This window comes from Mytilus edulis, chromosome 1, assembly GCF_963676685.1.
Source record: "Mytilus edulis chromosome 1, xbMytEdul2.2, whole genome shotgun sequence".
NCBI classification, from domain to species: domain Eukaryota; kingdom Metazoa; phylum Mollusca; class Bivalvia; order Mytilida; family Mytilidae; genus Mytilus; species Mytilus edulis.
The window spans coordinates 11,877,371-11,895,342 of record NC_092344.1 but is presented as its reverse complement, the minus strand read 5'-3'; the positions used below and the strand labels follow the sequence as shown (position 1 = coordinate 11,895,342).

Genomic DNA, 17,972 nt, shown 5'->3' with positions numbered 1-17,972 from the left:
TCACTTACTGCCTTTCTGACGCACTTATCTTTCATATCGACGCTTCTTGGTCAAAGATTGGTCTCTTGTGACTATAAAAATATCGTTTTCCTTGAAAATCTTGAAGGTAGATAGATATAGGTAGATAGGATCTTGTGAATCAATTAAGCCTTGAAGTTATTTATAATTTGTAACCTTAAACAATTACATATGTTCCATAAATAAGTGTTGATACTTAATATTTCAAATATGAATAAAATAACTTATCCAAGTAATATTTTTGTCATTATTTTTAAAGTAATCCTTTATGTCTACTCCTCTCAAATCTAATAGATTCTTCATTATATCATATAAAATGATATAAAAATTCATGAAAACTACATTTAGTCCATGTTTCTATTGAAATTTGAATTTAAAAAAAAGTAATTATTGTGTACCAATTTGATTACAAAAACGTTTACACGCAAGGAAGATTTCATTCCATACACATATATACTAAACAGCTTCTGAACGTGCTACTGCAACTGCAAAACTTGAGACAATGACACTCTTTTTGTTTTATCGCAGCTAAATACTATTTTTAGATTAAGAGAAAAGATAAAACTTTTATGTATTACTTCTATGTAAATACATGTACGATGTAGCGTAATAAAATCTTCGTTGTGTCTATTTTTCTGTCATTAAATCGGTACCTTAGCACTACTTTTGTATGGCAATATGAACCACTATACTATTTTTGTTTTTATTTGCCAAAATCTGAACTTTTTGCTGATAAATGAAAGCACTTCTATGTAACTTATATCATTATATATACTTTTTTAGGAAATGACAATATACATGAGCTGACAGCGGCTTCAAACCATGCATTGATGATACTAATGACAGATTTTAGTGGAGTAACCAAGTTTGCAGAATATCTCTCGTTCTATGTGTCTTCTGAGGTAAATGGTTATCAGTTGATGGTCAGTAAATATGATGGAACTGCGGGTACGTTATACATTATATTTTACTTTATACATCATATATATTCAAAATAATATTGATAACAGTGTCGTTTATGTCTAAATATAAAGGATGTTTTGTTAAATATTTATTCAATTTGAACAAATCAACATGACTAGATCCATGGAGCACTGAATGCAATAGGAATTAATGAAGTAGGGACGTCAAAACCCATTTTCTAAGCATGAGCATATTTTTTTAACTTGAGATACAAAATGTTTGAAGGTGATTTTAAAAGTATTTTTTTTAACCAAAGTCAAAATCAGCACACTTTATATATTATATTAAGATAAAAAGATGCGCAATGCTTGCAAATAAGACATTAATTTATGAGAAATCAAAGACTGAGAATGTATCGGCAATGCACGATATTCAGCAATGAGCACAATATAGATAACTATAAAAGAAATATGTCATTACAACAAGTGAAATATTTTAAAAGAATTCTATATATAAACTTTTCATGTGCATGAAAACCCCCTTTTTTTTTTACTATTTATATTGTAAAATCTCCACATTGAACAGGTCGGGCACTCTACCGTATACGTGTATGTATGTATGATATAGCATAGTAATGTTTCCACCAATTAGACTACGACGTGTTTATAATTATGGAAAACACGTACATTGTGTTAACATACAACGTGTTTTCACAGATTGCCTGAAAAAGATTTCATATTACGGAAGAACCATAAAACATTTCTTGAAATAATACGCAAAACTAGTTAGTAGATGATAATATAGTAAATTGGTGACTAAATACGTCTCATTGACATATATTTGTTTATTTTATTGTTGATAATGTTATGATTTAACTGTAATTAAAACTAAGGCTAATTTTATATGATGATGCTTACCAGAAAACCACCTTGGATATCTGGTATTTACAAATAGGGACTCTTCACTGTATTGCTGGACCAGACGTGCAATTCGTTGTTGATTAACAAATAATTGTTTCTGTACAAAGAAAAGACTGTTTGAAATTTTCGATTGATTGATTGATTGATTGATTAATTAAATGGTTGATTGATTGATGTTAGCAATAATCTTACAGTAGACTATATATATTTTAATGCTATTGATAAATGTACAAAGGTTTCATATATCCATTTACGAGAAAACAACTGTACGACACAAAATTCCGAAAGATAATTAGTGTCAAATACTTTGAGCTTTTGAAAAATTTGTGTTAACGTTACAGCACACCATGTCCATTAGGGAGGATTGGGGAAAGTTTCTAACATAAAACCTATAAGTTTTTTTAATAATTTGTCAAAATGTTTTTTTTATATCAAGCTTTTTTAAAAATATAATAAAATTATGGGTCACCAAGCTATTGTTTACGATGCCGGTTGTGCAAAATTGTTAGATTTTGTATAGATTATAAATTTCAATTGATATTTTATAATGGCATTTTATGTTGTGATGTTACACTCTTGTTTTCGGTTGGATGAAGGTTGGTGCCTATTAGAACGTTTAAATCCGCTGCATTTGTTTGTACCTGTCCTAAGTCAGGAACCTGATGTTCATTGGTTGTTTTTTGTTGATGTGGTTCATAAGTGTTTCTCGTTTCTCGTTTTTTTATTAAGATTAGACCGTTGTTTTTCCTGTTTAAATGTTTTTGCACTAGTTATTTTTGGGGCCCTTTATAGTTTTGTGTTCTGTGTGAGCCAAGGCTCCATGTTGAATGATGAACTTTGGCCTGTTATGGTTTACTTTTACAAATTGTTACTTGGATGGAGAGTTCTCTCATTGGAACTCATCCCACATCTTCTTACATCTATTTACACAGGAATCATATACTACTCTCGAAAATTGCTTATTGCATTAAAGATATAAACCGATTGTTATTTGTTCTTTTGAAATTCAAGGTGGAAGGAGACACCTCAGCTACCTTAATCTGCTTGTCTTTAATTTGAGTTAGAAATTAAATTAATTAGTTTTGCAATGGTGACTTGTCATGGTTATATCATTTATTTTTTGTTTTATATTAAACTTTTTTAAGCCTTTATAAAACGCAACCTGCAACCGAACAAAACACAACATTGATATGTTAGAATTAATTAGATGACCAGTAACAATGTACAACTACATTCAATTTTAGGTGATTCTTTCACAAGACAGAATGGGCACAAGTTCACTACTTTTGATCGAGATAATGACGACTATGGATCGAATTGCGCCGTAAAGTTTAAAGGTGCATGGTGGTATGAAGCCTGCCACAGATCAAATTTAAATGGAGTTTATTTTCATGGCCATCATGATGAATTTGCCACTGGGATAAATTGGTTTACATTTCGTGGGTATCATTCCTCAATGAAAACTACCATGATGATGATTAGAAAATACTAATGTTAAAATACTTTTATTAAATATAAAATGCTATCCATTGTATTGTTGAAATTGATGAGACTGTCATTAAAGTGAGAGGGTTAGCGCTATAGAACCAGGTTTAATCCACCATTTTCTACATTTGAAAATGCCTGTACCAAGTCAGGAATATGACAGTTTTTGTCCATTCGTTTTTGATGCGTTTTGTTATTTGATTTTGCCATGTGATTATGGACTTTCCCAATTGATCTTCCTCTAAGTTCAGTATTTTTGTGATTTTACTTTTTAATTGCCAACAGAAAAACTCACGTATCGGCCTTCAAAATATGCCACATATAGCTTTTCATTTTTAACAGGTCCTTATAAAGAATTATGAACATCTCGAAATTGGAATCACGTGTGGAGTTAAAATAAGTCTGCTGTTACCCATGTGATCATACACTCAGAAAACAATGCTAGAGTTTTAATATATCCTGAAAAACGGGAAATATTTTGAATAAATCATAAATCTCTCATCAACTCGTAAAAAATAAAAGAGTTTCGCGGGTTTATGACAATTGTAATGATGTATCAACTAAACGACACAAAACTTATTAGACTATGTATCTTGATGTTTTGACTTTTAAAAAATTCCAAAATAATGTTGGTTCATCAATGTGAGATTCCCTACAGGAAAAAGTTCAAAACTTCGTTCGATCCGCATGATGTTCATACATTTGTACTCCCTCCAAACAGGTAAACATATTTAGTCTATGTGTATATCTATATCTTAATAATTGAATATGTCATCGGTTCCTTAGAATTTATTTTCTTTAGTTAACACATAACAAAACTATGCTGCCGAAACTACTTTAGTCGTAATCTATAAACACTCTTAGTTCATTTCATCGTGATATGTTGGCATTCGCGATACACATGAAAGTAATCCTGGGGTTCCAAAGAGTTGAACATGGAAGAATAAAACAACAAATGTTTATGTTGAGATTTGTAACGATTAATTACATTTTTAATTAATGGTCCTTGGTGTTTAAACTCGGCCGATTAACTGACAAACTGACTGAAAGTCGTTATCTGGACAGCTGACTTACACACTTTGGAATCAAATCAAATCAAATCAAATATTTTATTATAGTCTCACCTCTCTACATGTACAATGCAAACATGAATACAATATATACAACATGTTTTAATTAAAAGTACAAAACAATCTTAAAAACATTCGAGAGCCACTCTCAAAAGAGTTATGAGAGACTTTTACATATAAAAAAAGGACAGCTCGATAAAAATACAAAACATTTTTTATCTATATAAAACATTCTTCCTTTAAATTAAAATATCATGGCAGATTTTGGCAGAATAAAAGCACAAATTTTCATTTGTAAATAAAAATATAAATTTTTCATCATCATTTAAGTCTAAAAAATCAATATTAAAAGAAACTGCTCTAGTAAAAACCTCTTGTCTTGCCTGTGAATATAAAGGGCATTTGAGTAAAACATGTTTCTCATCTTCAATGAGTTTCTGTTGCATACACGAATCATTAAAACAAAATCTATTTTCACTTAAAACCCCTTCATATCTGCCTGTTTCAATTCTAATCGGCGCCACACCACATCGAAATTCAGCAAAGGCACTTTTATATTTTCCTGGCCTATGAACACTGAAATAATGTTCTGTATAATATTCTTGTTTAAATAATCTATATGTAAGCAGTTTACATTGTTGTTTTCCATTTTTACATCACTGGGTCGATACCTCTGCTGGTGGACTATCAGTCCCCGAGGGTATCATCAGCTCAGTAGTCAGTGCTTCGGTACTGACATGATTTAACAAACTTTACTAAAATTGTCTGTTTATAAATTTTGAAATTATTATGAAACTAAGGTTTCAACTCCCTCAGGCAAAGTTGGCTTTAGATGAATTTGGCTATTTATTTTAGGTTTTTTTGACATAAAGCTCTTCAACGATTTTCGGTACTTATACATCTTCGGATTTCAAATGTTTGGCTTTGAGCGTTCCTGATGAAGGTAAATCCAGAAAAGCGCTTCGGACGCAATAAATTATAAAACGTGTTGTTTTCCATTTTTACTGCGATCATTTGTGTTTAAATCATTACACCATTTTCTCTTGTACATATCAAAAACATTACTTTCAATATTCTTAATATCATTTTTACTAAAAGTACAGTTTATATTACAAAAATTTTCAATATTAAGTTCTCTAATTTTACTATGAACTCTAAAATTCCAGTTTTTAATTTTACTGTTACATATTCTATTTGCCCATAAAAACACTTTTTTATTAAGTTTGGTATCATTCATTTTCAAAAATCTTGACCAATTTCTAAAAATACATGACCATTGTTTAATTATACATGGCATCCAGCCCGTATCTCCATATAATGATAAATTTGGGGTATATTTTCCAACACCCATAAAAAAATCTCATGGCTCTATTTTTAATTGCATTAATACATGTAAATTCCCTAGCTCCCCATATTGAGGCACCATATTCAATAACTGACATAACCAGTGTATCAAAAAGTTTTGTAAAAATTGAAAACTCAAAACCACCATTAGCTTTACTTTTGGCAATTAACAAACCTAATGCCCTACTGGCAGACTTAGCAACAGCTTTTGCCATATCTATATAATTCAAATATTAATTTAACACTAGTCCCAGATATGTATATTTTTTGGATTAAAATTCCTGTTTTGTTAATCAACCTTCTATTTACTATAATAACCTCTAATACATAATGTAGTTCTAATGTAAACACAACACCATTTTAGGATGATATGATCGCATGTACATAAAAAAATCTGTTGTCAGAGTTTAAATATATATCTTGTTGGTCTTTAAAATAGGATTTCTTTAAAGTTAATACTCCATGTAAGGGTGTTTTGAAAGTCTATACTCCATGTGAGGGTGTTTTTAAAGTCTATATTCCATTTAATGGTGTTTTTAAAGTCTATACTCCATGTGAGGGTGTTTTTAAAGTCTATGCTCCATGCGAGGGTGTTTTTAAAGTCTATACTCCATGTAAGGGTGTTTCTAAAGTCTATACTCCATGTAAGGGTGTTTTTAAAGTCTATACTCCATGTGAGGGTGTTTTTAAAGTCTATACTCCATGTGAGGGTGTTTTTAAAGTCTATACTCCATGTGAGGGTGTTTTTAAAGTCTATACTCCATGTGAGGGTGTTTTTAAAGTCTATACTCCATGTGAGGGTGTTTTTAAAGTCTATACGCCATGTGAGTGTGTTTTTAAAGTCTATACGCCATGTGAGGGTGTTTTTAAAGTCTATACTCCATGTGAGGGTGTTTTTAAAGTCTATACTCCATGTAAGGGTGTTTTTAAAGTCTATACTCCATGTAAGAGTGTTTTGAAAGTCTATACTCCACGTAAGGGTGTTTTTAAAGTCTATACTCCGTGTAAGGGTGTTTTTTTTAAATTGTCCCAGGTCCCTTTTGGTCATATATTTCTTCGTGCATTTAAGTAAGTATACATCCTTGACCTTGAAATATTTAAGGGTAAGCGTTCCTTATAAAGGTAAATCTATAGCGCACTGCGGACGCACCAAATTTATAAATAGTTATTTTCATTTTCTAGCACTGTATCGATACTGATGCTGGCTGAATAGCTGGCTGAATGCTGTTCCCAGAATGTATCTCTATAATACTAAAAAAAAAAAAACAGTGTTGTTTTTAGTTAGTTCAACCCTCACCAATGCATGGAGGAAAACGTTTTTAGCATAACATTTAATCAATTTACAATGTATATATTCCAAAAACTTAGTGTGACGTCCATTTGCAACGAACTAGTACATGACAGTTGTTATCCATTTGTTTAATGTGTTTGAGCTTTTAATTTTGCCATTTGATTAGGAACTTTCCTTTTTGAATTTTCTCGGAGTTCAGTATTTTTGTTATTAAATTTTTTACACATATTTGTTTATGAGCCAGCTGAAGCCCGCCTCTGGTTGCGGGATTTTCTCGCTGTGTTGAAGACCCATTGGTGGCCTTAGGCATTTTTCTGCTCTTTTGGTCTGGTTTTTGTCTCTTTGACACATTCCCAATTTCATTCTTAATATTATTAATGTTTAGAAATGTAGCTGTGATGTGCGTATTTGTATGGCAATATCTGATATATTCTAGTGAATTGGAATTTAAAAACGTCTGCTTCATTCTATAAAATGACGCCTCATTTTAAGACTTATTCATCCAATTTGACATATACGGTCGTCACTGTATCAGAATCTATGACAAACGAGACGATTTTAATTTTAAAATTATTAATTTCCCCCTCCTAAGTAGCAATATACCAAGTTCACTTCTATATGGGATAAACATTTCCCCACTTTTCCGGTAATCAAACGCTTGCAGCACCTATTCAGACTTTGTAAAACGTCACCAGTGTCTGAGCGGAAAGTTGATTAAGCAAGGGCATATCAAAGAACGTTTCGTCCTTTTTCTAAAACAAAGTTCATCGGATGGTACCAAGACCTTGTTGATAAATATTCCGTATCAATTTCACAAATAATACACGATATTTATGGTCTTGAAGTAGAGATTCTGGGTACTGACGTTGTTTATCATCTTGATAACGTGTTTTATCATATACTTAGACTTAATAACATATAAATTTTACCATATGATAATAGCATTAAATTGACGTAAATTCCATATTTTTCGAATTGCTGCTTAGCGGGCTGATATGAAAAGTTTATCACATGCTTCGATTGTTATCACATGCCTTTCCGTAACGTTATCACATGGCATTCCGGTAATACTCGGCCAATTCCGGAAAGTACACCTCGATGCTACGTTTTCAGTGAAAAACATTACAAAGTAGTGTACAAAACAATTATTTGAATACTGGAAAGTATATTGTTTAAAGTAATAAAATTTAAAAAAAAAAAAAAAACCAAACAAATTATTTAATAAATGCATTTTTTAAGTTTTTCTGAAACATAATTTAGAAAGTTTCTTTAAAAAGTTGACTTTTCCAAACAATGATCACTAGGTATATTGTTGAATTATTTTTTTGTCGATTCGTCGATATTAAAATATTTTCTCTCTCTCTCTCTCTGAGGCATATGATAGAAAGATTTCATATTGAAAGTATCTAAGTTTGGGCCCGACGGCCGTGAACTTTTTAACTCTTTAAACTTCGGGAACCACGTAAAAGGATCAATATATGAATCTGTTATTTTTCTCTACTGTTGAAGCATATGATAAAAAGATCATAACATGTCATTTTTCATATCGCATTTATTATCAGCCCTCGGTCAATATCAGCCCTCGAGCCGTGCGGCTCTTGGGCTGATATTGAACCTAGGGCTGATAATACATGTGATATGAAAAATGCCATGTAATAATCTGATATTATTATTCTTTTATTTATCTTTATAAATTTTAATTTCGCTGTTTAGTCTGTTTTAGATGATATCAATTTGACGTGACTCTGACTTTATACATCCCGTCTTTGTGCTATGATAATTTTTGTATTCTTGACTTTCATTTTTGCTGATGTGTTTTGTATATATGCTTTTTTGTGTTTCTTTTATACATATGACGTGGCTCTGTACTTATACATCCCGTCATTGTGTTATTGTTCTATGATAATTGATCTATTATTGTCTTTCATTTTTGCTTATATGCTTTGTATATATGCCTTTTTTGTGGGGTTTTTTTCAAACATATCACGTGACTCTACTTATACATTATTGAGCTATGGTAATTTTTGTATTCTTGTCTTTCATTTTTGCTAATGTGCTTTGTCTATATGCATTGTTGTGCTTCTTTGTTACATATTTGTTTGTTCTAATAGTGATTAAGATTGTGACACAGTGTTGACTGCTGTACCCCTATTTTTGACATGTTTACCTTTTATGTCTGTTTGTTTTGTTCACACATCGTTGTCAATATAATGGAATGTCATGCGACTTTTAAACAAACGAGAAGTTCAGCTACCTACAGAACCAGGTTCAATCCACAATTTTCTACAAAGAAAATTCCTGTACCAAGTCAGGAATATGACAGTTGCTATCCATTCGTTTGATGTGTTTGAGTTTTTGATTTTGACATTTGATTAGATACTTTCTGTTTTGAATTTTCCTCGTAGTTCCATATTATTGTGATTTTACTTTTTGGAAAACTTAATTCAGGATGAATGACAATTATGAGTATTTCAGTTTTTCCATTTCTAAATAGTAATGTGACCTATAACCCAATCCATCTGTGACTTTTATATATCTGAATTGATACGTTTCCTGCTATTATGTTTATTTAACAAGGGCCCCAATCATAGAGCGTATTTCTAACACAAAATCTGTAGAATCATAATGATGTTTCCTTTTCCAAAACATGAACCGACAAAAACACAAAAACACCAAAAAATAATTAACGGTATATTTACCACTACATACTATTAGAAACTGAAACCTGAGAAAGGCAAAACCTAACAAAAAATAGGAGTTATCACATGTGATCTCGTATGGTAGACAAGTCTTTTTCTTCATGTTGCACTAACGGTCTTTGAATAGTTTGGGCTTATTGTCTAAGCATTGTGTTTTAGAGAAACATTTTATTTTTCGACGAGCACGAAATGGTTTTCTATCAACGAACTTCGTTTGTTTTCTGTTATATATGGGACAGTCTGATATTGAGAAAAAAGTAAAATATAACAAAAATACCGAACACCAGAGATATTCAAAACGGAAAGTTCTTTGTAAATTTGCAGAATCAAAGCTCATACACATCTAACGAATGGAAAGCAGGTGTCATATTCCTGAATTGGTACTGGTATTTCCTTATGTAGGAAATGTCTGTGGATTTAACTTGGTTTTATAGCTAGCTAAACCTCTCACTTGTATGAGAATATATGACAGTCACATAGAATGCAATTATATTGACAACAAAGTGTGAGCAAAACAAACAGAAATGATTTGTAAAAACGTCCTAAATTAGTATAGAGAGGGACGCCTGCCATTTTCTTCTTCCTTTACAAATAACTCTACCGTATCGGAGCACTTGGAAGTCCAATTAATTAAGTAATAGTAAATTAGAATGGTATATTCCTTAACCAGTTGTATAGTGTATTTACATCTACAAGTGCAAAGTTTAAAATATTACTGTATACTAGTAATGATTGAACCTCAAATGTCCACTTATAGTTAAAATCTGAAATAACAGTATATCGGTAAAACGATCAATTTCAAATTATATCATAAAAGTATCGTAAACCTCACAATATATGATGTATCCTTCTAAAATGCATAAAATAGCAAAATTGTCTTGTTATGACTTGGCAGTTGAAAGAAATTAGATTTTTATTAGGAAAACTGTGTTTGTTGTGCCAGGCACTGACAGCCGTTTTTTTTTACATATGGAAATGCATGTACCAAGTACGGAATGTGACAGGTTTTTTTTCAATTGTTTGGTGTATTTGAGCTTTTGATTTTGCCTTTTTCATATTCCTTGGACCTTGGAATTTCTGTTATTTTACTTTTTACAAGTTGGCAGATTATTTTGTTTATTAACTTTTGAGTATTAAAAAGTAAAATCACAAAAATACTGAACTCCGAGGAAAATTCAAAATGGAAAGTCCCTAATCAAATGGCAATATCAAAAGCTCAAACGAATGGAAAATAAGATGTTTTTTCCCATTTTTTTCTATCAAATTTTAGATAGAGTGAAGGTTTTGAAATTGCACTTTTCTGGTACGATAATGTTGAGAGCATCTAGGAAGTACACAAAAACAGATTTTATTTTCTAATCTACATATGGGTTATGTTTAGATTCATTTCTGACTGGTTGAGTTTTACTTAACGTAAAACTCAACCAGTATAATGTCAAAGGAGTAGGAAATTTGTCATGTCCAGCCTGCAGTGATGTTAATGTAATGAGTTTGTTTAATACTACCTTACGAAACCAACGTAGTCATGGACAAAAACGTTACCATCGGCCTAATGTAAAAAAGTCTTCCAAATCGAGATCGGCCTCTGGAAGCTTTGATGACCTTCTTTCTCATCTGCATCATCCGTTAGGGTTACATTACATTAGAACTATTCTTTTTTCACTGCCGGTTAATTTTCTAAAATGTTTGAGAGATTATGCACTTGACAAAGGAGGTACTAATACATTTTCTCCAATATACAGACTTGTCAGTATAATTTGTGATGTAGCTCTTTTCCGTCTCTTTAAACCAGTAAGATCGGAACCTTTACATGAGGAAAAGAGGAAATTCCTTCCTGTTCACTTTAACAATAGAGGAATTGATGCAATCAACATCAGCAACGTTCTACATCACAAGGAGGTAACATCTAAAATTCCTATTTATTTTCAAAATCAGTCTGTTCCTATTGTATCCTACAGTTACACCAAAACCATTGCACCCAAAATATTTAACTATAAACAAGCATTACAGGACCTTGATTTAGAACAATACCTAAATAAACCTCTGACATGTGACTGTTCCAACTCGCCTTACAATTACAGCCCCTCTGGCCATGTTATTACTGGGGATCTAAACATAATTCAACATGAAAATCTCCGAAAGGTGATTTCTCGTGGTCCTAAGTTTAGAGAACCCCAACACATCAATTGGAACCATAACTTCAAAATAATTATGGATTCCATTGAGAACTACGCCAGAGCATGGGCTAAGCGAGAAGAAGTGCAACTGGACACTTTGTCAGAATGGGTCAAAACAATCAGGTCTCTGATAAAACGTCGCATTCATAAGTTGAAAAACTGTGTGAATGATCGACCTAAGTCCATTTTCAGTGACAAAGAGGCTGTGAAATGTCTATCATCTCTTCAAGATAAGTATGTTGTTGTTCCTGCGGACAAAGCTTCAAATAATATTGTCTTTGTATGTAAATCGTATTACTACGAGTGTCTTATAAAAGAATTAGGAATAAATGAACACTCAGGTAATCCCACATACAAAAACATATCATTTGACAAGGATGAGATTTTGGCGAATCATAAGTCCTTCATGGCTTCTATGAACATTGCATTGAACAACAAATCGGAGGACTTACCTTGTTTGTATTGGATACCTAAACTTCACAAAATTCCGTACAAACAACGGTACATTGCCGGCTCATCTGCTTGTTCTACTAAAGAATTGTCCATTAGATTGACTGAAATTCTGTCCGCAGTTAAAGAGGGTCTTCAGATATACTGTGAAACTGTTTACTCACGTAGTGGTATTAACCATATGTGGATTCTGAAAAACTCTAAAGAACTTCTGGATAATTTTAAATCTCGGTCTTTTTCTGAAATTAGTTCTATTAAAACTTTTGATTTTTCAACCTTGTATACAACCATTCCCCATGTGAAATTGAAAACCCGTCTAAAAGAAATAATTCACAATGCTTTTCATCATAAAAATGGTAGCATACGCTATAAATTTATCACTTTGGGATACCATAAGGCATATTTTGTTAATAAGGAACAAAAGGGTAAAACATACTACACAGAGGAACAAGTGATCAGTATGCTGGAGTTTCTTATTGACAACATATTTGTTGAATTTGGAGGTAGACTTTTTCAACAAATTGTCGGCATTCCTATGGGAACGAACTGTGCGCCTCTCCTTGCCGACCTCTTTTTATTTTCATATGAATCGGAGTTCCTTCAGACACTTGTCAAAAACAAGAAGATCAAAGAAGCCAGGTTATTTAATTTCACTTTCAGATATATTGATGATGTTCTTTCCATTAACAATCCGAACTTTTCTGATTGGATTCCATTAATATACCCACCAGAACTAGAAATTAAAGAGACCACAGACACGGCTTCCTCTGCCTCATTTTTAGACTTATACCTCGAGTTTGACATACACAGTCATCTCAGTACCAGAATCTATGACAAACGAGACGATTTTAATTTTGAAATTATCAATTTCCCCCACCTTAGTAGTAATATACCAACTTCACCTGCATATGGAATATACATTTCCCAACTTATTAGGTATTCAAGAGCTTGCAGCTCCTATTCAGAGTTTGTAAAACGTCACCAGTGTCTGAGCAGAAAATTGATGAACCAGGGGTATGTCAAAGAACGTCTCGTTTTTTTTCTAAAAAAAGTTCATCGGAAGATACCCAGAACTTGTTGATAAATATTCCGTATCAACTTCACAAATAATACAAGATGGTCTTGAAGTATAGATTTTGCGTACTGACGTTTGTTATCATCTTAATTACGTATTATAGTATTCTTTTATATGTCTTTTTTAGATATGCATTTGAAGTGACTCTGTGGTTACGTAAAACCACATACTTTGAACGGCAAAATTATTTCATTTATTGATATTACTTTTACTTAAGGATCTTGACATACTATGAATGACTAAACTATTTTATTCAATAAGACTACTTTTTCTGTTTAGTCTGTTTTTTATGATATACATTTGACGTGAAACTGTACTTATGTATCCCGTCATACTTTGAATCACACCATTATTTTATTTATTATTATTACTTTTACTGTTAAATCTGGTTTTTGTTATATCTACTTTACGTGAGTCTGCATTTATGTATGCCGTCATACGACAAAATTATTTTTATGTCTACCTGTGCGAATTTCAAACGCGCAATTTTACACCAGTAATGAAAACCTTCTATCATTTATGGGTAGACTTTACATAGATAAATTCAGCCGTATTTGACGTGAAACTGTACTTATTATGTGTCCCGTCATACTTTGAACCACACCATTATTTTATTTATTATTTTTACTGTAAGTCTGTTTTTTGTTATATCTACTTTACGTGAGTCTGCATTTATGTATGCCGTCATACGACAAAATTATTTTTATGTCTACCTGTGCGAATTTCAAACGCGCAATTTTACACCAGTAATGAAAACCTTCTTTCATTTATGGGTAGACTTTACATAGATAAATTCAGCCGTTTAAGAAAAGCAAAATGAGAATGTTAAATTTGATGTATGCCTTTTTGTGCTACTTTGTTACATTTGTTGTTTATGTAGTGATATTTAGATGATAACACAATATTGACTGTTGTACCCCTATTTTTGACATTTTTACTCTTTGAGTATGTTTGTTTTGTTCATGCATCGTTGACAATGTAATGGAATTTGATGCGACTGTCATACAAGTGAGAGGTTTAGCTAGCTATAAAACCAGGTTCAATCCACCATTTTCTACATTAGAAAATGCCTGTTCCAAGTCAGGAATATGACAGTTGTTATCCATTCGTTTGATGTGTTTGGACTTTTGATTTTGCCTTTTGATTTTTGATTTTCCTTTTTGAATTTTCCTCGGAGTTCAGTATTTTTGTGTTTTTACTTTTTAATGGGTCTGTTAAGTATATGTTTTTTTTTCTTTTTTCTTCTGTTACAGCCTGATCGAATGGCTACCGGAATATATACTTTACAGATCCATAAAATAAAATGCTGCAGTTCGGAACATCTGTTATTCGTTTGATATAGATTTCAATAAAATGTGCATATTTGTATTACAATTATTTTTTATCTTAAACACGACTAGTATTTATATTTGACAACTTTTTTGTTATTTGCTACTATTGCGACCTTACACAAATGCGTGGTTTAAAAATAAAGCCTTACTCTCAACCAGAATAAAACTTGTGAAAACAAATATGGCAACAGCTTGCTTTGTTGTGTTCTGAACGTAACAGTCTTAACATGATAAGTTTATAACACACTAAAGAGAAATGTGCCGTATTTGGCATCTAGTCTACAGTTTTTTTTTTTTTTTATCTTTTCCAGTTTTTCAAAACCAAACAAATTAAAATGTTTATAAAAGCTATATCCATTCAAAATAATTGGAAATAATTAGTATAACTCAAATCTTCTTTTCAGATTCTAATTAAGAAATAAATACACTTTGTTTTTAAATTTCATTTATATTAACAAAATTACGGAACACCAAGGTATATCTATTATGGAGGAAGTTCATAAATTTGCAAAAAGAACGCTCGACTATGTCAACCAACAGAAATAATTGAAAATATTCCTGGCTTGGTAAATGTTAATCTGGCCGTTCGGTCCCAGTACTTAAATTCTTTCAATCTTTTATGGGTGGATTTGACATACATAACTAATATTCAAAAATAAGAGGGCAATGAATAGGGTTATTAAATGTGATGTGTACCTTTTTGTGCTTCTTAGTTGGATATTGTTTTGTTTTTATTGCGGTTAAGATACTTGTTGTACTTGTACATCCTGTCATTATGTTATTGTTTATGATATTCTCGTATTCTTGTCTTTCATTTTTGCTAATGTGCCATGTATATATGCCTTTTTGTGTTACTTTGATACATATAGCGTGGCTTTGGACTTATACATACCGTTATTGTGCTTTTGTAAAACTTACTTGTATGCTTGTCGTTCATTTTTGCTATTTGCTTTGTCAATATGCCTTTTTATGTTTATTAAATACATATATGACGTGGCTCTGTACTTACACATCCCGTCATTGTGTACTATAGTAAATCTGTGTATTTTTGTCTTTAGTTTTTGCTAATATGCTTGGTCTGTATGCCATTTTGTGCCTCTTTGTTACACATTTGTTTGTTTATTTAGTGATAAAGATTATAACACAATGTTGATTGCTGTTCCCCTATTTTTGACATTTTTACCGGTCTGTTTGTTTTGTTTATGCATCGTTGTCAATTTAATGGAATTTGACTGTCATACATGTGAGAGGTTTAGCTAGCTATAAAACCAGGTACAATAACCATTTTCTACATAAATGCCTGTACTAAGTCAGAAATATGACAGTTGTTATCCATTCGTTTGATGTGTTTTGTCTTTTGATTTTGCCAATTGATTAAGGTCTTTTCGTTTTGAATTTCCCTCGGAGTTCAGTATTTTTGTGATTTTACTTTTTGGTAAAGGCATTTTCCAAGGAAAATATTGGGTTAACCTGAAGTCGTAGCTAACTAAACCATTTCTTATTTATACTTGTGCAAAATACGTTTACCGCTTTAAAAGGAATATTGTGTGGTAAAGTTATCAATTTTAATACCTTTAAATTACAAAATTGCACCTGAAATAACCCCCCGTTTTTGGTGGGATGCGTGTTGCTTAGTCTTTTGTTTTCTATGTTGTGTCTTGTGTACTATAGTTTGTCTGTTTGTCTTTTTCTTTTTTATCCATGGCGTTGTCAGTTTATTTTCGATCTACGAGTTTAACTGTCCCTCTGGTATCTATCGCCCCTCTTTTTTAATAACAAACAGTGCAGTATATGTACTTTTTCTACTGCAGTGGTGTATTCTGAGTTGGGGAGATTTCTATTAAAGATATCTCGTAAAGTAAGAATATTAAAATATTGGATGCGTCTATTACGGACGAGAAATTGTATTCTAAGTGCTATATATAATGATATGTATGATGAGTGTGAATCAGGAAATAAGTCATCTTGGTTTAATAATGTTAAATGTATTTTACTTAGTTTTGTTTTTGGGCATGTTTGGTATGCACAGAATATTGTATGCGAAGAAGTATTTTTAACTTTATTCAAACAAAAGCTTATTGACCATTTTCTTCAGGAAAGAAATATGTTTTTTTATTCATCATCAAAATGTACTATTTATAAACATCTTGTGTATAATTTTCAATTGCAGTTTTATTTGACAAAAACATTAAGTCCACAACGTATCAGATTTTTAACTAAGTATAGACTGTGTTCACACAAATTTAATTTTGAATATGGTAGATTCACCAAAAAAAGCAAGAAATGAAAGATTAAATATTCTATGTAACCAGGGCGATATCGAAGATGAGTTTCATTTTATTTTAAAATGTCCAAAATATGGCAATATAAGAAAATTGTATATTAAAAGGTATTATTATACAAATGCATCTGGTTTAAATTAGTTCAGTTATTGTCAACAAAGAATGTATCGGAATTGTCTAATGTAGGAAAATATTTGTAATACGCCACAGATATAAAATTTTCATCACAATCCTATGAATAAATTATAATATGTAGTCTTGCCACCGATTGTATTTAAAATGTTCTGTTATGATATACATATAAAAAAAGAAGATGTGGTATAATTGCCATTTAGACAACTCTAAACAAGAGCCCAAATGACATAAAAATTAACAACTATAGGTTATCATACGGCCTTCAACAATGAGCAAAGCCCATACCGCATAGTCAGCTATAAAAGGCCCCGAAATGACAAATGTAAAACAATTCAAACTAGAAAACTAACTGCCTAATATATGTAAAAAAATGAACGAAAAACAAAAATGTAACACTTCAACAAACGGCATCCACTGAATTACAGGCTCCTGACTTCGGACAGGCACATACATACAGAATGTGGCGGGGTTAAACATGATAGCGGGATCACAACCCTCCCCTAACCTGGGACAGTACTGTAACATAACAACATAAGAACGAACTATAAAAATCAGTTGTAAAAGGCTTAACTCATCAGATGGATACAAATAGAAATACTACACAGAGTGGACGTGGTATATATTTATGATATACCGATAAGTTGTACTGCTTCTGGTTTGAAATAAATTATTTAACATTAAACTTAAACTACTAACACAAAAGAAATTGTGTGCTTAATCTACTATGAAAATTGGTTTTTGACACGTTACAATGAGGAAGAGAGGCATGAATACATTGTGACCAAGAATTAT

At 31.7% G+C, this 17,972-nt stretch overlaps 1 protein-coding gene across 2 annotated transcripts in view; it reads left to right on the top strand.

Annotated features, from left to right (window-relative positions):
• Window positions 1–17,972, top strand: part of LOC139524144 (ficolin-1-like) — a 45,591-nt gene that overhangs the window by 4,941 nt on the left and 22,678 nt on the right. The window contains exons 4-5 of one of the 2 annotated variants that reach the window (XM_071318751.1): window positions 802–966; window positions 3,086–3,366. The exons of the other annotated variant lie outside the window; for it this stretch is intronic. Coding sequence (XP_071174852.1) covers window positions 802–966; window positions 3,086–3,333 — 413 coding nt within the window. The 3' untranslated portion in view covers window positions 3,334–3,366. Of the gene's footprint in view, window positions 1–801; window positions 967–3,085; window positions 3,367–17,972 lie in introns of those variants that run through there. 2 annotated transcript variants of the gene reach the window in all.